At 45.5% G+C, this 25520-nt stretch overlaps 1 protein-coding gene and 1 long non-coding RNA gene across 6 annotated transcripts in view; one reads left to right on the top strand and one right to left on the bottom strand.

Moving 5' to 3' along the window:
* The window catches only part of PTPRF (protein tyrosine phosphatase receptor type F), a 394296-nt gene that overhangs the window by 292364 nt on the left and 76412 nt on the right, over nt 1-25520 (top strand). For all 5 annotated transcript variants that reach the window (XM_065673567.1, XM_065673566.1, XM_065673568.1 and 2 more), the window contains one exon: nt 10000-10110. In XM_065673567.1, the coding sequence (XP_065529639.1) occupies nt 10000-10110 (111 nt within the window). The remainder of the gene's footprint in view (nt 1-9999; nt 10111-25520) is intronic.
* On the bottom strand, nt 9746-12365 carry LOC136011583 (uncharacterized). Its single transcript, XR_010611420.1, has 3 exons — nt 12175-12365; nt 11473-11593; nt 9746-10004 (listed from the first exon to the last, which is right to left on the bottom strand). It is a non-coding gene; the product is annotated as an uncharacterized LOC136011583 (long non-coding RNA).

The following is a 25520-nucleotide window of genomic DNA, read 5'->3' as shown; positions in this document are numbered from 1 at the left end:
CTGTCTTTCTTTCCCATTGGGTGATCATTGTTGTGGATAATGGAATGAGCTGTAAATCTGAGATACACGACACTCTTGTATGCATACTGGTATTTATTAATCAATACACTGAACATGATTTGACACACTGTGTCCTGTTTAACCCTGTTTTTCTGTCTGTTTAAACTCCTCAGTTTTCTTTGGTAAGTGCTTGGTATTCAGATCCTACAAATCTGCATAAAACCAACACATACCATAAACTGCCTACAGATTCAAGCTGCATGAATCTCTCCCTTATACTAACAGCCTTCATATGTGCAGAATAAGACCAAGGGGACAAAAGTGGGGATTAGAAGGGTTCCCTGCCAATTTGCTCAGCTGGAGCATCTCTCCTTCAATCATGCTTCATTATTGGCTGTACGCTGAACTCGAGACACTGACCAGTGGATCCTCCACTTGCTAAACACATTGACCTCATAAACCAAACCTCTACAGATTGTTGCAACAGGATAACTCAAACTCACTCCCAGAGAAGCCCTCCTTATAAGATACACTTCATTATAGCATGTAAAATTATTTCCAGTGCCTTATAAAGAGGGTAGGGATTCCTTTCTCCAGCTAACATACAAATTAGGCAGGAGCAACAGAGGTCTGGCTAGCGTGCTGTTGTTATGTTACCAGAAACTACTTTGTTTAGAAATATTTCTGTATGTAAAGTTAATTCTGCATGACACCAGTTTCTTTGCCAAAGGGAACCTGATGCAAGGGTTATGCGGATGTGGAGAATGGCTCAAAATGGATTTGTTACACTCTCCCCTTAGTTTAATTTCTTTAAGCGAGCAGATTTTGTCCCACTGGTCATTCTAACCTCAAAGCCAAATTGCACCTAGTGCCCGCAACCATATGCTTTCCACCCCTCCTGCCCAGCACACTCACAGTCACACAGTCCCAGGACACCCCTTCCGTGTTCTGTATGAGGAATGAAGGGGCACTGCACCATCTTCCCAACGTGTCCTCCATCTCAACTGCTTAAACAGTTATGTGGGTGAATGCAACTGGTGAGGCCAGCTGGCAACACCACCTCAGCAGCTTAGTTCGGCTCCCGTTCATGAGGGTGGTGGCTTTAATGGCAAGATGCAGGGCTGGATGCCGCACTTGTGGAAGCGATGAGCTTTACTAACCTCCTGAGGATGTCACTCCGACTTTTATTGCACATCAGTTTCTTTTTATTTATTCCTGTCACGCTAAAACAAATTCTAGCTTTAAAAAACTTTCTGCTTTTTAGTTATAATTTTTCTTCCTTTCCTCTTTGTACTAATGCTTCTCTCTAATCTTATTTGCATTCAAATTACCTCACCAGGTGGTACACCGATCAGAGGTAAGAATGCTGAAATGTGCCTCCAGTTGTCACGTCACTCCATCTCCTGTCTGCCGTGTCCCTTCTCCGGTGTTTCTCATCTCCAGCTTTTACTCTCAGCCCTAACTCTGCCAGCGCTCTCGCTCATCTGCACTCTCCCACTTAGTGTGTTTATTTTGATTGGTTTTCAGCGTGATTTCTTGTAGATTCATCCATTGCAGTTTTGCACTGTTGAAAGGGGGTTATTCAGTGGAAAGTTTGCAAACTGGAACATGGTCCCTCGGCTGTGCCACAGGATGGTTGATGTCTCCTGCAGCTCCTACAAGTCTCTGACTTTACTGTGCAGTTGTGGCCTTTGAGGTTTTGTGTCTAGGGGGTTTTAGATAGATCGCTTTGGTGCTAAGTGTAAGGAGGTAACATATTCACAAGAGAACAGTCAAATTCTTTGCTGCTGCTGATGTGCATGAAACTGTAATCAGAAGGAGATAAATTTATGAAAGTTTGAGCAAATTTAGCTCTGGGATAAGGAGCACCTTTGTTTGCATTCCTTGCATTTGCTTTTCAAGTGCGCTAACCCTCTAATGTGGGGGCACACTGGAGAACCACTGCCTTAGATGTCCCAGATATACCAATACTGCTTCACAGCACCAAGATATTTTTCTACATAGATGAAGTCTTCATTAATTAAGCCCACCCCTGGTTTGACAGCCCAGTGTGCGCAGTTCCTGGCTTGTTTTCACAGCCTGTATGCACCAGTAATAACTTTCCAATTGGAGCGTTGTCTTTTCTAGCCTAAACGCTCAAAGCTGTCTCTTTAGATTAACTTTAGCATGTTAATCAGCATTATGTGCTAAGGCCCTTCTGAATTCTCTTGTGATTTTGGTTACCCCTGTTGATTGACCCCTGGATTTCTCGGCAGAATGACTACCACCTACAAATCAACACGACCTTGTTTGTTCGGGTTTTTCCTCTTCTTCCCTTTTTTCCCCCTTTTCCCTGAATCACTGCTGGAAGTTAATAATCTGACTCTTTGGAACTGGTTCTGTTGCTGGGGGTTAATGTTTTCAGCTCCCATTAAGTGATTTTAGAGTAAATGTGAATTGCCGTTTGATGCGTATTTGCATTAAGTTGCCTCTGTAGCAAATCTGGGTCAGGGAAAAAGGCTGCCTTCCTTATTTTGATATGAATGGGCTTATATATCTGTCATTCCTCCCTTTGGAATACTGGAGATTGACAGCTGTGATGTTACAAGGTCCTTAAACTATTTCTTCATCTCCTACTACAAATCCTAAAATGAAATGACAGATTGAATGCTAACTAGCGGAGCGCTCTGAGCTCCCAGCCATGCATGTCGAGTGTGCAGCCATCCCAAGGCTTCCCCGCATGCTCGCTGCGTGCCCGCTGTGCCTGATGACATTAGTGACTCAGCACCAGAACCACGTGGATGCTCCATACGTCCTGCTTGGGAACTGAACACATCTCTGTGAAAAGAACCATCCATCTCATAAAACATAAGTTCCCCATACCCCCACCTCCCTTCCCACCCGCGTTTGAGTCCTGATGAGGTATTTTAAGACTGTTCTTGACATTATTTAAAATATGTGTCCTGTTTGAATGTCAAAGATGACATTTCTGTGAGAGCAAACAGAAGCCACGTGCTGCTCTCTGGCTTCTCCCAGAGGATTTCTGTCAGCCTAATGCCTTTTATTTAAAATGGAGGTCACTGGAATTCTAAAGATAACGACAGATTAGATGAAAGTGCTTTTATGATGGTGAGGTTGTGTCCATGTAGAAGTGACTGTTCTGCCATGTTCTATACCCAGCTGCACTCTTGTTCCTCATTAAGGTAAGTTGGATGCTTTGGAATCCATTAATTTGGTCTGAAAGGAAGGGTGAACTCTTAACAAACCCTTTTGGAAATAAATGGGGAGGAAGGGGTGGTTTTGGTTTGATTTAATTGTTGCTGTGACTGTGTCGCTAGGAGTTGTGTGCCTGGAGCTTCAAGCGTTACCCAAGGCTTTTGTGCCAAAGCAGTGGAGAACCACTTGAAGGGAGCAGTGTGTGGTTAGCAAGGATGACCTGATAATTCCACCATGCACCCCTCCAAAAGGAGGAGATTTTTCTCTCTAAACACCTCATTTGACTTTACCCCAACGTATTTGGTCCTTTCTGTCCAAGACATCTCTGGTTTCCCTGAAATGGGAGGAGCTCCTATCAATAATTCAGTATCTCCATTTGTAGCTTCACCCCTCTGGGACTGCCCCAGATAGTAATTTTATCTTGAGATCCCTACTTTTTTTCATCAGAAAGACATGGAGCTGGCAGATGCCCATCACATTAGGCAATAGTTAGCTTCTTAAGGTGACCCACAGATAATATCAGCAAATCCATGTTGAAGCAAGTTCTGCCCCATTCTTATTTTCTAAGTAGAATATGAGACAGGCACTTCCAGCATTTCTGTGGAATTGAACTCACTCCACCTTTTGTGAAACCTGGCTGCATTTTCCTACCCTGGCCTGTAAGAGAGAGCAGAGCACAGTTGTGTTTCTGGTGGGTGCTGGACTGAACAGGCATTAGATCAGATGCACATGAGGAGAGAAAGAAATATCATCGTCTCAGGCATTATCCCTCTGCAGTCAGATTTATTTGTTACTTTTCTGTCACCACAGGAAATATCTGAGGTTCCTATACATAAGAGTATTTCTTCCCTGCAGACGTCAGCGTAGCAGAGGTCTGTCTGAATTAACTTTAGATCAGCTCACTTGGGTGTCAGAAGCTGTCTGTCTGGGAAGCCAGGTAAACACCCGCACCAACTTCTGTATAGCTGCATCTAAACCTTTCCAGTCCCGGCTGAACTGGTTTAAATATAGCTCCAATATGTCGACACTATCCTGAGAGATGGAGCATAAAGCTATCCAAAGAGATTAGAGGAACCTAAAAGAATTTTGCTGTCTCTTCTGAGCATGTGCTTGTACATTTGATTGCACTTTGTACACTTTGTATATGATAGGATTTTTTTTTTTTTTTTTTTTTTTTTTTTTTTGCTGTTTCTTGAGATTTTCCAGTCACAGAAAGAAAAGGTGAAAGGAAAACAATTTAAAAATGAGAAGATATGCTCACAGGAGCAGACAGTGTTAGGGGGAGGTTGGGTGGGGTAGAGCCTGGGAATGTTTGTAATGCCATGTTTCTAACTGTCAGGATTCAGATTGACTCACATCCCTTTAGAAGTACACAGAGGTATTACTGTGCATTTGACTGCTGTAGTTTTGCCTCTGACGCAGAGTCCCCTGAGATTTCCTGTATCTGCTGGTGAGAGATCAGAGCATCCTGAAAATCCACTAAGAGGAGACCTCATGCTGCTAAGCACATTGGGTCTCCTCTGCTCCATCTCTGCCCGAGTCTGGCTCGATGGCAGCAGTCGGGTGCTATCAGCAGCTGCCTCTGGTGCACAGGAGAGCGATTTCTCAGCAGCGCTGCCATCCAGAACAGGCCCCTTGCATGCCGCTCTCCAGCCTCTCAGGCATAATAACCATAATGAACACTAACAATGAAAATGTATTTGTAGTTATCTTGTTTTGCATAATTGGCAATGCTGATGGCTGGTAGAGGCTAGGTGCAGTCCTCTGTAACCGCTGGGAGATGCTGCAGGTATAAATTACATAAAGTAGTGAATATGGGAAATGCTTATTATTGGTGACTCTTGTGTGGTTTCAGTGTCTTTCGGTTTTTCAGGGCTCCCACAGCAAGTGTTGGTTGTCTCAGCAACTTGGGTGTCAAAATCCAGCTCACTCATTGTCAGGCCTTCACAGTATTTCTTTCTCTGCCGTACTCACATTTATGGGTCCTTGTTTGGTGTGAGCTTGCCTCTGGCCCTGCTCCACAGCTCCCTGGATTTTATTAGGAGGATTCTCCTTCTCAAGGAAGGAATTTTTAGCAGACAGGGGACTGGGACCTGAGCACTGGCTGAAAGGGTGGCTAAAAATACTGCTTCAGGAAAAGTCAGGCAGTGTTTCTGTGGAGGAAGGTGGTGGGAGGCAGGAGGAAGGAAAATGGAAGGCTTTAGGGTTGCCATGTGCTCTAGTGTGTGGGGTAGGCAAAATTTGCCTCTTCCCTGGCAGCAATGGCCCTGGTCAGGTAACTGTTCATTAACATCTGCTCTTCAAGTCCTTCCCTTAGATGAGTGCTGTGATTGCAGCTGGGTTCCTCTGACTCTTTGGTATTTATAGGAACATTTAATTCCATGTTTAATTTTATAACCAGGGCAGAAGGTCAGTCCCTCCACTCTGAGCCAGGGAGACTGAGTCTGTGAATGCCCTGCTAGAGAAATATTGCTGCTCCCACTGCTGGGGATGGAGTTCCGACCTGAGTAGATGCAGAGAGGTCCATTTGTGTGGCAGCTCAGAGCTTTTTACATTAGTTTGTCACCTGGAGGAGAGAATGACAAGCCCTCTGTGGCACAACAGTACCTAGCGCTGCCAAGAAGTGCCCCTTGTCAGGATCTGCCTTCCCCATGCTTTGTCTGTGCAGTGCACTTTTTAAATGCTGCTTTTACCCACTGTCACTGCAGCTAATGATTCTGCCTGAGCACACGTATATTTGAATAGATAAGTATCTTGGAGAGCTGCTAACAGGACTGCTGTCTGTGCCCGAGTATACAGAGCAAAAGAAAAAGCTAGGAGAGGAGGGAAGGGACTGGCAAGGAGATATCAGCTCAGAGTAAAGAACCTATAAGAGATGCTTGTCAGTCAGCAGGGCTGGCTTCTGCCCTCAGCCCAAGAAGGCTCTGCCTTGTCACCATTCTTGCTGTCACTGGAGACCTGCCAGGGTTTTTTCTCAGGAGTTGTCAGCTTTCTGATAAGCTGAGATGTGTTATCGGGAACAGATCTGAGCCACAGGCAAGATCAACATGGCATCGCAGTGTGGTGAGGAATGGCTGCCCCTCTTCTGCTGAAGCCCCGCTGAGGTTCAGGGTGCTCGTAGAAGGCAGCGGAGGTTGGGTGGTGCTCAGCAGGGAGAAGTGTCACCCTGATGTGCACGTACCACTGCAGAGCCCCGTGAGCTCCCAGACAAGCTATTCACTGCTCCTCTCCTTCATATGAGCATGTCCTGATGGTAGATGGTCCTCACGCATCTGCTGAAGCCGTGTTACCTGATTGCACATCAGGATTCAGCAATGCAAATGAGAACAAGGCACCTGACACATGAGCACCATGATTCCATATGAGGAGTCCATAGAGAAGTCTGCAGTAACATCCTGTGTGAACAAGACCTTACTCAGCAACTTGTGCAACATAAATCCCAAAGTAATGGATAAAAGTAAATCAGCCTTCCTAGCTCTGCTTTGCAGAGGCTCGGAAGATTGTAAGATGAGATGTTGACAGGGCTAGGAATAGAAATCAGGTTCTTTGCACTTGTCAAAGCAAAGAATTCACTGCACTTTTGAGGGTCTTTGGATGCAGCTTCCATGAAATTCAGGAAAAGAAGCTACTCGGGACTTAGTTTTTCTTGTTCTGTGGCTCCTTGTCTCCTATCCAGCCTCGACTTGAACTCTTCAAGAGATGAAGTTACTGCCTTTCTCTGGGATGACTGAACTAAGGGCTGGAGCATTTGACATGGAGTTTTTCCCAAAGCTCAGATTCATTTATGTCCCCAGCTTTCTGATCCCAGCAATGTCTGAACATCCTAACTTCATTCATAAATCTCTATACCCTGAGATACCCTACTCTCTCCTGTATCCATCACTTAGTGTAGGTTGTCCTTCAAGAAAACCCCTATAGCCCCACTGACTGCCATCAGGTTACCATGATCCTTTCACTTCCTGCTGGCTGTCAGCTCTAGCATGGGATCTGTATGTTTGTCTAATAATGATTTACTGCAGTAACTGTTTTCTTTCTGGTTGAGAGGTTTGCACTAACTTCTGCTTCCTGGGTTCTCTCTTGCTCAGGATGCACCATAGTTTGAATGGTCATGCCAACCCAGACGAAATCAGAATCCCGTGCCCAGTGTCCCCGAGCAGTTTGTAGGCAGTTGCTGACACATATTACATGTTTATAGTATGTATCTAGAAACTGATCTGTGTTGGCTGCAGAACTGACATGTAATAACAGCATGTAATCTGAAACTCCCCTCCGCTTTCATTTTCTTCATCCTTTTATGTTTTTCTCTTCTCTCTCCTGCACTGATGTTGAGGTCCCTAGAGATAAAATATAGTTTGACTAACTGGCATTTCAGAGGCACAGTGATTGCAATTGGAAGAGGTATAAATACCAGTGATATGTATTAAATGGCTAAAAGGGGTATATAAACAGGTATGTGTTCATGACAGAATTATCTGGGGATCTTACTTTTTCCAGACAGACACCACTGCGTGTCCCTTGAAGCTGGCTCTGCTTTCAGCCCAGCCAGCTGATGAGGGCTAGATCAGAGGTAGGCTCTTCCTCAGGGTGATAACATCCACTCTTGTTGGTTGGTTGGTTGGTTGGTTGGCTTTTTTAAATATGGGTATGTTGTGCAGCAGACAGATTTTCCCAGCCAAGCCTGATGCAAGTACTCAGAATGAACTCTGCAGAACATGCTTGCCCACGGAGTAATGAGCAGAAATTAAGAAGGAGATAATATACGATGAGTTCCAGAAAAACTTCCTGACAGAAAACATAACCAGGCTGTGGCATCAATTCCTTGAGGGAGTGGTGAAAGACCTATCACTCAGCACATTTAAAATGGGATTGGACAGAACACAAGTACATTTACAATAAGGAGCAATCCAGCCCTGGCCCCCAGGGATTCACAAGATAACCTAATAGGTCTTTTCCATTTCTGGATTCTCTGATTCTCTGTTTTGTCAATACTGGGAAGCTTTGTCCTGCTCCCCTGCCTGTCATGCTGCTGTCTGCTTTGAAGATGTTTTTCAGCATGTAGAAATTTGGCATTCTCCCTGAATTAAGCAGCAGTGCTCTGTGGACTTTGGCCTGTGAGTGTCCAGAGAGCTCCACGGCTAGGGAAAGCTGGCAGGTCCTTGCTTTAGTAGGTAGAAGGACTTCTGCAAACAAGCTTTCTCTGTCTAGCTGAAGCCTCATCTCCAGCACTAATGCAACAACAGGGAGGGTTCTGTACATCATTTTTATTATATGGCAGAACCCAGGGAAGTTCATTTTTCCCCATGACATATAGACTTATGCCACACTCTCAATTTATCCTTCTAAATAATGTAGGTAACAGTGGTTGATTCACATTAGTTTTTCTTCTGTTCTGATGATACGAAAAACTGAGTTTGACCTCTGCAGCTTGAACCAGCAAGAGGGGAGAAGGAAATTTCACCAGCTATTCTCAGTGCGGCTCTCAGTGGTCATTTTGAACCGTGGCAGGCAGAAATGAGTTCAGATCCTTACAAGCAAAGGGGTTAATGTTTTCTTTTAGTTCAGCATATGGTTTGTGAGCAGAGATCCCTTCCTACAGGCAGGCCTAACCAGCAGAATCTGAGCCCTTGGAGGCACTTTAAAAATTATTCCTGTGTTTCCTCAGAGAAGCAGGCTGAGTACCAGCCTCTTCAGTGTCCAGCCAACAGTGCCAGCTTGCTGTCATACGCATCCTGCTTCTTACTTTCCCTGCAGCTCCATCTTTCAGTCTGCATATGGGACACATAACTATGGGAGTTTAGATGTGACCAGTTTTGCAGTCGTCTGTGCTAGGCAAGAAGCTGGGTGAAAGACCAGCCTCCCAGGCCAAGCAGTGCTGGGCACCAGTTGGAGTGGCCTGAGCAGTTAGAGAAAACCACCTTAGAATAGTGCTCACTTCCACATCATGAGTACTCTACAGCTTACGCATGTAAATGGCGACTCTGTGTGCTCTGAAAATTATTCCAGCTGTTTAGATGAGCCTGTCATGCATCCGGCACCTTGGGGATGGGATCAGGTCATGTCCCGACCCAAACTGTAGGATCAGGCATGCTGGTACAAGGGAGGGAGGGTGGCTTTCACATGAGGACCGTGCGGCAAAATGGGTGCATTGCATTAGTGTGTAACTTTGATGTCTCGCACCGAGTTTCTCTTCTTTTATATCATGTACCATGAAATCTGAAAGAACAAGATCACTGACATAAAGCTGACAAAAGGCAAAGTGTTTTCTCAGAAGGGGGTGTCTGTGGAAGGAGGGTGGTGAGGTGGGAGAGATGGGACTGTGCCAGTTTCTGCAGGAAGGCTGCAATTTGTTGAGCATTTGCTAGGCTTTGTGTGCATCAGATAAGAAACAAACAGCTACAGTTAGTTTGCTTTGTGCTTGGCTGTTTTGATTAAAGGCTTATTAAAGGTCCTTTTGTTAGACAGGCATCCCATATGAAGCTGTAATTAATACGTGTGTATGTGTATGTTTTTATTCCTTTATTGAAGCAATGAATATAAGTGGTTGGGGCGGTTGGAAATACATCAGTAACTGGTTCCCTGTATATTCAAAAAAATAACAATAATCAGTTTTACAAGCTTCTGACAGAAGACTGGGTACCTTTTGGCTGCATGCTGGTACCCTGTGGGTCCAGGGGATATCACAATATATTTATTCAGGAAGATACTTTAAAAGCGTGGGGCATGGCCTTCCTTTTCTGAGGCTGGCTGTTCAATTGCCAGATTTGCCATAACCTGAATTGCCTGTGTCTTTTTGTTTGTGTACAGGAGCTCTGCAAATAGAGAACAGTGAGGAGTCAGACCAAGGCAAATACGAATGTGTTGCAACCAACAGCGCAGGAACCCGCTACTCTGCCCCAGCTAACCTTTACGTTCGAGGTAAGAGCAGCTTCCACCCAGGGAGGTCACTCTCTTCCTGCCTAAAAGGCTCCATGGCTTTCAGTGAAGGAGTATGTTCCCTATCTCAGTGCCCTTGATCATACTTTGTGGAGTGTGTGATGAGGCCTTTTCCTCAAAAACCAGCAAGCTAAGGTCAAGAATATCTTTGATGCACATTGGGTTTGACTCACATTTCTGGAAATCTGTTTTGCTGTTTATATGGTGTTATGTAAAATGCTGAAATATGGGCAAAATTGGAATTCCTTTCTCCCTTGAACTCCTTAACTTTGGGTCATAGTTACTTTAATTGGGATTGAGGAATGCTTAATCCTCTTAGTATAAACTAACCTTTGGTGACGTAGTGTAAAAATGGTCATGCTCTGATAAGCCAGAGGTGTTCAGCTGTAGGTGAGCCAATATTTAGGCCTCTGCTTTGGAATTTGTATCTTTAAAAGCTGAAAAGCTTTTGGAATTGTCCTGATCCGTCTTAAATGCATCACTGGTTAAGCCTCTGGGTATTAATGGCTCACACTGGGAACCTACTGGAAATTAGCCACAGTTCATATAAAGTTGATTTTTCTAATGGTTATGCTATGTTGCTGTTTTAAAACTAGTTTCAGTGTGCCAGAATAACTAGGTTTTCTGTTAGGACAGTCTCCTGGCAGTTTTCTTTCTCTCCATTAAAGGTGTTTGAGTTAGCTTGGAAAAAAGCAAAGGCTAAATTCACTGTATATTTTCTGTTAACTTCAGCAAGAAAAAAATGTGCTGCTTCGTATGGAACTCTGAATAACCACAGCCACTAGTTAGGAACCCCTGGGAAATGTAGTTACGAATTTTCCCAAGAAGAGAAAGAAGATTTCTGTGTTGGTGCTTCCCATTGTTTGTTAGGAAGTTAGAATGAGATTTTATTTCCACATAGTAAATCAACTGTCTAATAATAAAATCTCATCTTCATTTCTTCCTTCCTCTGTTCTGGAGAAAGAAAATACAATCGTAAAGCTGTGTATGTATTGCTTAGTATGGCAAGAGGACATGAGAACATGATTAAGTCTTCATATGATGTATGTTTGCTTCTAGGGGTGACTTCTGGCATTGCTTCCTTTGGTTATTCTGGGGGACTGCTTTTTTATTTTGCAGCGTAATTTGGATTATAAGAGTCTTTGGAAGACTGAAGTACCCAATTAAGCATTATTCAGAAGATGAAGATGTATCTGTGCAGTGGAATCACTCATTTCACTCTCACAATGTACTTATGGATGATTTTAAATTCCCTGTATTCCTGCAAGTTCATTTTTCAGGCAAGCTGTGCTAAAACTCATCCCACATTGTCACTTGCACTCTGAGGGGAAGGATCTTAGTTACCAGGTTAGCTGTTGTTGCGTAAATTTGTGTGGATACCCAGCCATTCTGCTGCAGTATTTGGAATGCTTTTGCTTCCTGTGACATGCTCAGACTCCAAATCTTGTTTTCTGTAGAGGTGTGGCTGCAAAAAGACACAAGAGCTTCAGGAGGTAGAAAAACCTCCTCTTAACAACTTTCTGATTTCTTACTGATGAACACTTAATTTAGAAGTGAATCCTGTAGGAGTGAGGGGTGTACTGAATTTTACACTTGGCTTGCTGCTCAGCAAGGTTCGTTTATCCTGTTTGGGCAAGGCGTGGGCCATGGATGGGCTGCACATGGGAGAGGTGATCCTGACGTTCATCAAAGGAAGCATGTTCTTAGACATATGCTGTGCTGTTAACTGTCATTTTCTTATACATAAATTTTTGGAACAAGCCCTTTTATTGCACATATAATCTTTACATTGGCAGTCTTCAACCTGTGTGATCCTGATAAAACCCTGCTGTATGTTTAAGACAGGGTACCCCATAAATTATTATCAGATGAAATGTGCTGTGCATAATAGGTCCTAGATGGTATTTGTGCTTACAGTTTCTCATAGCAAACGTTCTACAAGAAAAATACCAACTTGTTACAATATCAGTTAATGACTTTAAAAAGTCAAACCAAGAACAATATTTTACTTCTTTAACAAGCAAGGAAAAAATGAAAGTATCTTACTTTCTCAGGTCTGGGATGCAGAATAAAAGAATCTCTGGTTTTCCTTCTTGTCATAGTCCTACAGTGTTGTCATTAGACGGATCAGTGACTTCCAGTAGGGTCTTTAGAAAGTGCCTGCATCTTTACTAGGGAAGACAGTAATTAATGCTAAATTACGGTGGAAATTAAGTGTGTCGGCTGCCCCACCAGTGCATGGTGGTTTCCTAATGATTGACCTCCTTGCAGTGAATACCCAGTAAGTTAGCCACTTTCTCTAAAAGCATGGCTGAGCGCTAAGCAGCGGTACTAATTCCCACCCTCTGTAGTTCTCAGGGCTGCTTGTGTCTGCTCTCATTTACAGCCTATTGTTTTTTCAATACTTTAAATGTTTGTTTCTCTTGACTCCTGAGGTTTATGGTTTTGATCATGCCCTCCCCTTTCCTACCTCCCAGGTAATCCTTTGTAAGTGTGCTGTGTTGGAAAGCACAGGCTCATTAGCATCTTTATCATACTTTTCATGCTAACAAAGGAAGATACTGAAAGCTGAAAAGGAGTATCCAGGCACTGCTCAGGGCTTCCTATATCAATGAAAAAAAAAAGGAGGAGAAAGGAGCAGGCTACACCAGTGTCTTGTCTCTGTGAATCCTTTAGAGCCAGCACTAATGCACAGATGGACTTCATTAAAAGTTAAAACATTTCCACACCAGGGATTTGTGAAGGAAAATGGATGCATTTTTCTCAAAGCTATTATTTTCATTTAAGTGTGCTGGAAAGCAGCCCTCCTAAGCCTTCTGCTTTTGGACTGACAGATCTGCCTGCTGCTGCAGAGCTGGGCTGGGGCTGGGGACCAGCACTGGAAGCTAACTGCCTCCCACAGATGCTCTTCAGTCTTTCATGCATGGACCTTTTCAGAAAACATCCAGACCATCAGAGGAGCAAAAAAAGAGTGAAAGCCAGAGTGGGGAGCATGCCAGGGCAAGGTGGCTATCTGGGGCATCACATGGACTTCAAGGGAGTCATGGTGGTATATTCATATTCTATCCTTTCAGCAGAAATATGCTTGCCTGTGCTGGTCTGGATGTTATTGTTACCACCACGAAGGAGCGTTCATCCACTCATGGTCCATGGTTATATGCACCACAGTACATTGTAACAATGATTAGATTTGGGACCCGATGGTGCTGCAGGGAGAAGGGAAGGGAATAGAAAACTGTAGAAGATGTGATTCCTCTAATCCAGAGAGCTTGCTGTCTGATTTAGCAGCAAAAATCCAAGAAGCTGTTTTGAGATATACAAGAAATTGATTTAAGAGTAGAACGTAGATTGGATCTAATGTGGAATAAAAAAAGGTGGTATCATTTTTTCATGCTCCCTGGGAGTATATTATAATTGCACTGATTCACCTATGCTGTTGGGTTTTTATAAAGACATTTCACTCTTCATTTGCCTACAGCTTCAGGGACATCTGCACAAAGAGAAGCATTTTCAGCCATAAGTCTTGTCTTACGAAATGCCTGTGAAGGTGGTTGCCTATGTGGTGCTCCCCTCAGTAAGAGGCACTGTTATTTTACTCTTCTCCTGTATGAAAGGGCTTTTTGCCCTTCCCTTTCTCTACACATGGCATTATTTTTTTCTTACTTCAGTGAAACAGATGAGCAGAAAGACTGTGTATAATAATATCCTTATTAATACACTGTGGAGTTCGCTAGGTGTGTTCTCCAGTGCTGCTCACAGCAGTGAGCAATGCAGATGCTATTAGAATAATACTTACTGGAGCACTGGCTGCATACTTCCCATCAGATGAGAAATCTGTTGCCCAGTTTTCACTTCTTTAGTGCTGCTTGTCAGGCCCTCAAGACATGGTCCAGTGGGGTAAGTGCAGCGAGTTTCCTGGCCCAAAATACTATGTATGCTGTAGAGCTCTACTACGTACTGTAGTAGCTGCACAGCTGCATTTTAGAAAAAGACCATTTAAAACTGAATTGTCTCATCTGTCCCAAAATCACAAACTAGTAAATCAGACTGCAATAAATAGAAATGGTATTACTGCAAAAATCTGTGCTTTCTTGATCTGCTTTTTGAAAGGCCAGGCTAGTATTTCATTTGGCAGCAGGGAAACTTGCTTGGAGTCTGAAGATTTATTTGCCAAGTTTCACTAAGGAGCCATCACCCAAAATGAAATTAGGATGTGGCTCTGTCCCTAGCAGTGATTCTCTGGCCTCCACAGGGTTTTACACTTGGTGACTTGGCCATAGCTTAGGCTCAGACACAGAGGGAGCTCACTGAAATGGCTACTTGCAGCTGCATGATGCTTACTGCAGTAGGGACCTTGTGTAAATAATAATAATTCTGAATGACTGACATGGGCCTGGAGCAACAAGACTTGAAGCCTTTAAAAAAGAACATTTTCTGCTTATGTAATATTAAAACAGCTAAAATAGCAACAGCAGTCAAAGCTTGAGGCTATTGCCAGAAGGGTAAAAAGCTCAGGACAGTGGACAAACAGTCAGCCGCCAAAACTGGGGTTGTCTGAAAAATGGGGAATTGCTATATGCATATTCGTGGCAATGTGCTCCTTTAAACCTGCCTCTTGTCAGGCAGGGTTGTTGGGGGTGACATTATTTCACCAGAGAGAGGCACTGCTGGTGTGTAAGGGCCTGGCAGCAATCACAGACAAGCACAGAGGCTGGAGACATATGAGGGAGATGCCAGGGTGACAGGAAACATGAACAGGCAGTTGAATCAGTCTGGATGACCCAGACTGCTGCTTTGCACAGATAGACCATCAGAAGAAGCAAAACCAGGCTGCAATAGAGGCCAGCAAGTAATGACCCCCCAGCAGCTGGTACGTGTCTGAGGAGGACTACAGGTCTGAAGGACCATGATTTCCCTGTGTAAACTGTGCAGTCCTGACCTTAACATAATACTGCAGTACAGCAATGCAACAGAGTGCAGTGACTCTTTGATGAAGAAATTGCACTCTTTTAATGGGATTTCAGTATTTTTAACTTCCTCTCCCCCTCGGTGCTGCTCCATGCTGAAGCTACTGCTATAGCCTAAGCCAGAGCAGCTGTGGTGTGGGCAGATGCACCTTGGCATCTGAAGACTTCAGTGTGCTGTATAGAACTGAACTAAATAAGCCTAATAGTTTTGTTCCTTGCAGAGTCCTTTGACAGTTAAAAGTGCAGTATGAGGCTCAAGACTGATTATTTGTAAAATGACCTTTATGGAAAATAGAAGGAGAGTGACTGGTGGCTCAGTGCATGATAATGCAACACAAAAATGGGCTTGGAAACCTATTTCTCTCTTCTCCTTTGATGACATACATAGATGCCTGTGGAACAATTAGGCCTGAGTATCTGTGCTGACTAAATGTCCATTCCCACCCCTTCCATATCCACTTGCACAAAGGGTTAGGAAATCCACCACTGGTTCTCTGAGATTTTCTGTTCTTAATTGAATTCATGCATGCATGTGTGTATACTATGAATGGGAGAGGATGTTTGGACTCCCTGAGCAACCTGTCTCTCTCTCTCTAGGATGGAATATACTCATCACTGTGGCATGAGAACATTGTTCATAACATATAATAGGATGTTGTCTTCGTCTAATGTAGTCTGATGTAAAAAAGACAATCTGTCCTTTTGTTCCTCTATACTTCTAAAAGCTGTAAAGAATAAATTTTGATTTATGTGAAGTCCTTGAGACACAAGATGTGCTTTTGGAGATAAGCAGGAACAGGTTCATCCCCCTCTAGTTTTTTGTTAACCTCTCTCTCTTTTGTATCCCAAAGTGTCTGGGTTTGCCTTTATCTTAATGCCATGTGCAGCACCCGAGGGTTTTCAGCGCAAGGACAGATGCTGGCAGTTCCCATCAGAATACGGAGCCAGTTGGGATAATAAACTTTCTTGTTTCTTTCAGGGAAGTATTAGCTTCCCATTCTGAAAAGCTTTAGAAATGTTTTCTTTTGTTTGAGCTAGCGATCTAAAATCTCAGACCTGTCGATTTGTATCCTGGCCATAGCCCTCTTCCTTGTTTCAGGGAGCTAATGCCCAAGAATACACAAAAGCAGAGCCCTCCCATAAGCCCAAACTCATTCTTTCTGCAGCAAGCTGCTGTGGTTAAGAGTATTGCTGCTACTGCATAAGACAAGCATTTCTGTGGCAGGGTAAAAGCCAAATTCAATCAGCATGAGAATTTCTGCCTGCAGAGCACTGGAGCCATCTGACGGGACTGGCAGACGCGTCTCTGATGCGGCCTTGCTCTTTGTTTCTTTGCTGTTTCAGTGTGGATCTCAAAAGGAGCCCTGTTTTACCTTCTGGAGTTTGCTGTCTTCTGGTGGCATTTCTGCTGTGACTTCTTGCTTTATCTTGCACATAGACTGGCATGTTCAAGTTAGCTGCCAGGCAGCTCAGGTTCACGGGAACACGGTAGCATGCCTAGTGAGCCATGTATTCTGCACAGGGGATACTCTGGGTAACCCCAGCCTTAAATCCTGAATCTCTACATGGGGGCAGATGGTATCTACTGTCACTACTCAGCTGTTTTATAAAAAAGCAGAAAAACTTGGTAAAGCGTGCTTTTTAGTTTAGGATTGGCATGGATAGAGAACTGGAGATAAGGGAGTATGTGAATGGGGTGAGATGAAACTTTCAATTTACCATTTATCAGGTTTATCTCAGATAAAGCGGCAGCTGTTTAAACATTAACTAAAGGGAAAAGAGAGAGAACTTTCTGCCCAGGTGTTCCCTCTTGCCTTACAGCTGTTCCAAAATAGCCTACTACTGGGTTTTATTCCCCATAAACCACTAATACAGTAAGAGATTAAGGGATAATCCAGCAATTAGTGACAAATAGCAGGCCCTAAACTTGTTCCTGTTTGACAGACCGGAAAGTAATCTGTTTGAATTAGTGTGTTTCACATGTATCTCCTCACCTTTCCAACTCTAATCTGAAGTGTCAATATGTGGGGAAAGCCACTGCTGGAGCCTGCTCCTGTCCGTGCACACTGATGCAGTGCGGTCCCTGCCAGGCTTCTCAAAACAGAGCCCCTGGCTGGCCCTCAGCTGCAGCAGCACCTTGCCCCCAGTCAGGCCAGGTAGCACCACAGCAAGTCCCCTTGCTGTAGATGGGGACCCATCAGTGCTTCCTAAGGGCAGAGGGAGGCTCTGGGGCTGCTGCACTCCTGCAGCAGGGGTGGGTGCTCCTGTAACTATTTAAGCAGCATCCCTCGGTCCTGCATTTTTCACCAGCCTCTTCCCATTCTGTTGCACAGTCCCATTGGGTGCTGCAGGATGGTCCATGCTTGCAGGGCTTGGAGTCTGTGTTGCCCTATTGTGGTGGTAGTGCTGTTTTCCAGAAATGCAGCCATTCATGGATCTGCCTGGTTTGCCAGAAGCACTGTCCTTCCTGGGCAAGGGCAGGAAACAAATTCTCCCTATTGGGAAGAGCTGAGCAGAAGGCAGAAGCCCCTTGCTGTTTGCCGAGGCCATGCAGATGGCGATACACTCCGTCAAATTAGGAAATAAAGCGGTGGCTTGGGAGCGGCAATAAAGAGGTTTATTCCCGTCACAGGGTCTCACAGGATTAAATGAGCCTTATGTTAATGTTTTGTGGACCAAGAAGTGTATCCCCTGCCTGAAGCAGGGCAGGGGAAACCTGAACCTTAAGCTAGGACTGTTTGTTTTGAGGATGTTCAGGTGGGGCACCTCGCTGGATTGGCACTCGCTTGTGGGCCAGTTAAACTCTGGCTTGGCTGGTTGTGGTCTGCTGATATGAATTCAACTGAAGAAATGCAAACAACTGTTTTGCTGTTCTCCTGCAAGCTCCATTACACTTCGTAGGCCACTGTTGTAGCTCTTATTGGCAGTTTGTTGCCTGCTCTGTGCCGTGTCAGTGTTGGTTAAAATCCTGTCCTCTAGTTGCTGGAAATGGCTGACTGTACTGTTGCACTGTATAATGCCACATGCTGTTCTCTAATTTGCAGTGTTTCTGCTGGAAAGCAAATTCCTTCCCCCCCACCTTCTCCTTCCCCCATCAAAAATGTGACTCATAAGCACTCTTTAACTATCAAATCCACTTCTGTATTCTCTCAGTGAGTGTTCGATTACAGCTAATACGCCACAGATCTGTAGCTGGAGTGAGGTCACTCCTGCTAGAGAAATAAGATCTCCTTTGTCTGTAAGGAAAATGCAACTAACCTTCTACTGTCTCTCCCACAGGAACAAAAACTGGGATCTGCTCAATTTTCTCTGGGTGTTTTTGTCCTGATTTCTTGTCCATCTCTCACTCGCAGCACAGTGTACCAGTAAGGCTCTCCCGAAACTGAGCCCAGCTGAGACTGCGCATGTCTGTCACTTGCCTAATACATCTCTGCTGCATTTAGCTCTTTGTTTGGAGAGGGGGAGCAACTCTTCATGGTAGAAGATTTTTCATTCACCACTTGGAACATTTCTTTCATACTTGATAAAATTCGGATCTACACATATGCTCTTCCCAGTGTGTGGTCAATAACTTTAAAGTGCCTTTGCCATCATCTTTATAACTGGAGTGGGTGTGTGGGAGCACATCAGTTTGTGTGATGGCTGGAGTCCCTTGGCCTGTGTGTGTGTGAGAGTGCTTTGCACATGTAGATATGTCTGTGCTTCCAGCATCTGGCCCAGCGTGGGGCTGCCCCGAAGCACCCTCCATGTGAGTATGTGTGGGACATGTGGTCCCCTCCACCCTGCCTCAAGGAGCGGTGAGCAGATTGGTGAGGCTCCCTGGTCCGGGCCAGAGCGGTGTGAGTGTGGCACACTCTTGTCCGTGACATGGAGTGGTGTATGTGCACGGTGGGAAGTCATGGCTGACCTCTGTAGTCTTGTCTTGTCGTTTCAGTGGTGTGCGGACAGATGAAGCTTGGCCTGTTTTTACTCTCTGTGTTTTTCCTTGTCTTTTTTTATTCCCTCCTCATCTTCATCGCACTCTGCCATCAAACAAAACAAACTTTCATCTCTCAGATCAGCGAGAAGGTTGGTCCTTTTCACTTCTTATCCATCTACAGTACGCCACGTCAGATGGGACTTTCCAGTAGGGAGAGGAGAGCCATCTCCAAAAGGGGAGGGTGCCCTACAGACTCTGGCTCCCTTCCAGGCACGGCCACAGTGTGCCTGATGAAATCTGCTTACTGTTTGCTGTGGCTGTCGTGATGGCATTGATACTTTGCTTGCATGTCTTTGTTGCTTAAGATTTAAAATGCACCATATATTCTGCATGCAAATACCAACCAGGGCACCTTTATTCAAAGATAGGGTGGGAAGGAGTGCATGTTGCTGTATGTGGGGTCCTTCTCTAACCCATTACCTGTGCTAGGTGCCAGTGTAATACCTCTAAACTGCTGCTGCTTTCTGGCCAGAGATCAAGAGCAGTCTTTGGAAGCAGAGATCAGTCCCCTCCAGTCCCCTTGTGAGCTGCTAGGGAAGAACAGGTTCCTCAAGTTCTCTTGTAGCTTTAAAAGTTTTCACTTTCTCTAGGGGCAAAAAGCTTACTTTTTTATCTCAGCTGGAGAATAATTCAGCATGCTGCCTTCCCTTGCCACAGGGGCAGCTGCCTGAGAGATGGAAGGTCCTCTTGCTGAGGCAGCTTCCCAGCTCCACTGCAGTTCCTACTCTGGGAGTGGCCAGTTCTCCATGCTCAGACAAAGGGCCCTTTGCATGACCAGGTCTGCCTCTCCTTTCTTCCCTGGGGCTGGGTCTTGCTGGCAGGAGAGCAGGGTGCTCTGGCAATGGCCCCAGCCTTATCATGGATAGCTCAGGGAGGCCGGTGACGATGTGTGCAGGAGCTTATAGCCGCTCAGCAAAACCTGATTTGTGCTTTGCCCTGCTCTGTCCTGCTGCCCTCAGAAAACCAGAGGTGAGTAAAGGACAATAGCAAAAGGCAACTCCATCTTTTAAATTAAATCTAGCTCCAGACCTGCTCAAGGCACTTGTGATTTCATGCTGAGGAAATCTGGTGGTTTTGGCAGAAGTACTCAACTCCTTTACCAAACAGGTACCATGTGGGTCTGTTCCTCCACACACACTGCAGGAGAAGGATGCTCACAGCATCTCTCCAGCCCAGAGCTTCTCCCAGGGAGAGACCCTGGCTCCTCTCACAAATACCATCGGGCAGCTGTATGATGAGGTGGTCTTACAATCAGCATTGCAACAAGTTTTAACAAGTTGTCATAGTAGTTGTTCCAATACACTGACTTCACTCCTGTTTCTCTCCCTGGAATGTGCTCTCATTTAGATTGTACTGAGGCACAGGGCCCTTGTTGTTTACCCTCTAAAAATAGATTTCATAGAGGATAAAATTACCTGAGCCCAAGACAATGATGAAAAATGAGAACAAGGAAGAAAAGAGAAGAAATTAAAGCCAAGGCCCAAAGCCTCCCAGATTTCAGTAAATTCAGAGCACCGCTGTGATGGCTCAGGCACCTCTGGAGAATGAACCTTTGACAGGGCACTTAAACGTTTTAGCCGCATGGCTTAGCTGAGGGGAGGCAGCTGAGAATGGATATAAGCCAGCAGGAGTGGATAATTTCTCATTCTTTGTGTCGACCCCTCCTTCCCACCCCCCCAAAAATACCCACATACACAAATATTTAATGGGAAACCAGAAATTAGTTTCTAAATATTCCATTGGGATTTGCCGTGCTTATAATTTGTTTGGCACTGATAATTACATCTTACGTTTTTCCAGCTTTACTTAAAACTGTGTACTGCTAACCCATGTATTTAATTATTGCTCTGTGACTGCTACAAGGTTATTTATTAACGAGTTATTTTATCTTGATACAGTGGATCTTTTCTCTTATTTCCCTCCTTAATGTTGTGTTATTTTCATCAGAGAAATTTCAGAGAGCGAATGCAAATTGCATAGCTCCACAATCTTGCTCTCCCTTACTTTGCTATTAGTATGTCAGCATGCTGAATGCTGATGTGTCTCCAATGCTGCACCACTGTAATGATATATCCTCTTTTATATGTGGTTGTCAGCGCAAATAATTAGACCTAAAAGTTATAGCTGAAATATAATCCAAAAATGGCAAGGCCCTGTTTTGGAAATTGTCTATAAAATGTCAGCACTCAAGGATGCATTGGGAGCATAAATAGTACAGCATTGTTTGAGCACAAGATTAGACTGTAAATGCATTTTTTCTGGTTCCAATTTTTCCTCTCCTGCTGTTGATTCTGTCAATAGATTGTGAGACTAGCAACTGCCTTTCCATTTGAAGTCCTTCTTTAAAATGATAGCACTAGGGTGAGATGAAGGGTGTCTACAGATGAGTAAACCATGCAGACTGATGAGCATGTTTGAGGGTATCTCCTAAATTCATTCTGAATCAGAGGAGGTGGTTCCTGAGGAAGGCGGGAGTTCTGGGCAGGGTCGCAGTTTGGCTAGGGCAAGAGCACACCCCGTGCAGCACAGATCCTCCAGCTTGTCTGGCTGGGGTAATGAAATTGGGCAGTCTCACCTTCCTAAAGACGTGGCCCTGTGTGACTCTTTACTAACCATCCCTGTTGGGAGATTGGAGCAGAGTCCTCCAAACTTGTTTTTGCTGTGCTGTAGGCCAGGGAGGAGCAGCACAGGCCAAGCAGTGCTAGTCCTCCTTCAGACCAAACAGATCTTCAGACTGCTGCTCCTTTGTGCAGAGAAAGCAAAGGGGGAGAGGATTTCAGGATAGTGGAGCAGGACCAAAGCAGCTGAGTACAGAAGCAGGCAGAGCATAGGCACAGCTCTCCATCACCACTGGGCAGCACCCGCTGAGCCTGTGATGGGGGTGCCAGGAAAGGGGAAGATGAAGCCCAGAGTTAGATGTTAGGTAAGCATGGTGGGAAGGAAACCCAGAAGCAAGTGCAGACAAGTAGAAGTCCCTGCATTTCTGCAAGCTGGAGGGACGGGCTTTAGCATTGTCATTTGCTCAGCTGTACCGTGGCCAAGACAGCCAACAGGGAAGAGGAGTTTGGTTTCCCCTTCCCTAGCACAACCACATGGTTTTGGAAGCATGGGTGGTCCTCCTGGCACTGTTGTGTTTCCAGCAGTCTCGCTGTATGCCAGCAGTGTCTCAGCATGCAAGAGAGAGGCCAACAGCAACGACCTGTGAGCCCTGAGAACTCATGCTCAGACCTCAGCCTCCAAATCTTGCAGACAGTAGCAGGGAGGTGGGGGGGTCCCCTGGTTCTCCAAGGGGGTAACATCACCCTCCAAGGGAACCTGAGCCATTAGGAAACAGCCACTCCTGTGGTGAAAGGAGCCAGGCAATCAATTCATGCTCTTTGCTCTCAAGGCAAGGAATGTGCATGTTAATGCATGCTGAATTATTAACATTTCTCAATCTCAACCTTTGTGGCTCTTGTGTTGCCTGCTCTCCTCCTTCCTCCCCATGGTATCCCCCCCAGTGAGTGGAGAACCAGTCTCCATGCTGTCCTTTCTCCTTGTCCTGTGGGATCCAAGGCCTGGCTCAGGTTGCGCTGTACTGCTCACTGCTCTGGGGTTTCACTTCACTTCCCACTCTCTACCGGTAGAACACTCTCTACCGGGAGGCGTGCTAAATAGTGGAGCAGCACAGAGCCCTTACGGTGCCTATTCTTGGGATGAATGACAATGAATCTCATTTTTGACAGTCAGCTGGTTTAACTAAACCTCTGAATTATCCTATTGTCCATTAAAATCATTTTAGTATTCACAGCAATTCTCCCTGTGTTGTCCCTGCGAAGCCTCCAAACCACCTTCTTCGATCTTTATCCAAAAAGAAGTAAAGAAAAAAATAAAAAATTACAAATTCTTGTCAAGAAAACTGTAATAAAAAAGGAAATTTCATTGCTGCAATAAATGAAGAACAACAAAATTTTCCAGAGCACTTAAGGTAGCATCATGGGCTGTGCTAGCCCATGTGATTTGACTTGCAAATTAGACAGAAATTCTAAGAATGCTGCTTTTTGAGGAGTTGTACTGATTTAAATTATTACCAGACTCTTATGCTAGAAAAGCAAGCGACTTAAATCACTGGCTTGAGCCTGAGGAATGTGTTGATGGTGCTCCGCAAGCTGCTATGAGAGCTCTGCTAGCTTTCACTAATGCTAACTGACAGCATCTCCCCTTCTCCCTCCATACTGACTGGGACAAGAAGCTGCCAATTATCCCCTGAGCGGATGGGAGGCTGTCCCTTCCTTTGTACATACTCCTGCCGCAGGATTGTCCAGGCCAGATCTCTCACCAAAGGCATTGCTCTGATGCCCTCCCACTTCCCGTGCTGAGAGCTGACCCTACACATGGCATCCGTTTTTAGCAGCTGCAGTGACTTGGGCACCGCTGTTCTCTGGTACAGAGCTACAAGACCATCTTAGCAGTTCTGCTGGTGTGCTGACACGGAGAGGCTGGCTCAGACGTGCTGGGTCACAAATGTCAGTTTAACCACTGTTAAAACATTTGCCAAGTTTGAGAGCTGAGGCCCCCACAGCTTCCTGGCATGCCTCAGGCTGCGGTATACTGGAGGCATGGCCCATGTTGAGGTTGGTGATGCGGCAGCCTGTCCATCCTCCCATACAGTTTGGTCTGCAGTAGAGTTTTCCCTGCCATTCATCCTTTCTCTAGGCACACGAATGCACTGATCACCCCGCTTCTCCCCTGGGGGTAAGGACAGGGCACAGCCACTTCAGAAGGGGCTCAGCCCTTCCCTTCAACCCTGCAGGGCGCTGCTGAGAGAGCTCCTTTGAAGTGCATATGCCCTGTGCTGTCCACAAGGGAGCAAGGGGCAGTCAGCTGCTGGCTTCCCCAGGGAGAGATGGCTGCAGCCAGTGCCTCTGCAGCACACATCAAGGGGGACACGGCACAGGTGGGGCTCAGGCTGGCCCCAGGAGCACCCTGAAAGCAATGCTTGACACAGGGGCACAGTGCAAGGTACAGGGGTGTCTGCAGCATGCTGTGCTGCCTCTGGTCTCACAAGGCTGGGAGTCAAAATCTTTTTGTGCATGCATGTTGAGTTATGACCTTCCTGCATGGCCTCTTGTCCTCCAGTCTGTCTTCCCATGTCCCTGTGCGTGAGTTCCTGTGTCCCTTCCCTCTCCCTGTCCTGTCCTTGCACTACTTTCTGTCTGGCTCTGTAGGGGCCTCCAGTGCCTGTTTGCCTCGTGCATGTGTGAGTGCTCTGTGCACACCTATGGCTTTATCCTTGAGGTTTGCTCTTTTTTGTTTTAATACAGTATGGGTGGGTTTGGTCCTTGGATGGGAATGGAAATTGAACAGCTTCTACGTGGAATAATTCAACACCATGTTCATTGGAAAATGAAACCCAACTCCTAATGAATGGTGCTGGGATGCTTTGGTTGGAAATACACGCCATCATGTTAAACCATTGCCATGTCCATCAGGTGAAACTGTATTCTCATGACTGTGTAGCACTTGAGTACACTTTCAGTTCTGTCTCGTTTGGGGAGCGCTGCCCCTTCAGTCAGGTAACGCCTCACTGGCGATCGCTCATGTAGCTATTGATTTGAGATTTAATAATTGATTAAAAGAAACAACCAGCAAGACTTCGGATTTAGACATTCAAAAAAGGAGAAAAAAAAAAAAAGGCAAGTTATTCTTCCCCCGGCTGGTAAGGAGCTAATGAGCCCTGTTTTGTCACCGAGACGATGTGTAGTACACACACGATGTTGACAGTATTGTCTAATTTATCACAAAGTCTTAGCTCTGTTGTACATGTTAGCGTGGGGGCTTCTGTGTTCAGTCTATTTCTGCGAGCCTGTTGCTTTGGGGATGAGTCATCAAAGAGAGCACTAGTGAAATTTGATTTGGGGAGAGTCAGCTTGGCGAGCCGAGCTGACACCTCTGCGGCTCACCGGGCTGTTAGCAGTTTACTGCCTGTGGGGACACCGTGGTAGCAGGAGCCAGGCCAACAGAGCAGTGTCCCTCTCATCCCCCAGCACCCATGGGGCCGGTTGTGCCTGTGGCGTTTTGTGAGCTGGCACCGCTCTTGCTCCTGCCCCATTTCCACCTGCCCCCAGCACCACGGCTGTTGGCTGCTCCACCAGCCCGATGCACTGATGGAGGAGCATAATTGGCAGGAAGAGGCTCCTTGGGAGCCGATCAGTTGTGAACCCAGCCGCTGCTCTGGGGCTGCCTTTCTGGTGGAGGAGGCTAGAGCAGAGTAGGGCTGCTGGGCGAGACACGTTCGAGCAGTTTCCCTTTTTAACTACAGACTAAAATGAGCTTGCCCAGAGGAGACAAAAGATTTACCGAGCACAGTTGTTTCTGTACCCTTGCTTAAATAGGCCCATAACACTAACCCTGAAGAAGGGGCCTCATTTCTCAGTGTCATTTTCCTGACGGGAATGCATATGGCA

The sequence above is a fragment of the Lathamus discolor genome, chromosome 3, assembly GCF_037157495.1.
Source record: "Lathamus discolor isolate bLatDis1 chromosome 3, bLatDis1.hap1, whole genome shotgun sequence".
Lineage (NCBI taxonomy): Eukaryota > Metazoa > Chordata > Aves > Psittaciformes > Psittacidae > Lathamus > Lathamus discolor.
The sequence above is the reverse complement of the archived record's forward strand: the minus strand, read 5'-3'. Positions and strand labels throughout refer to the sequence as shown.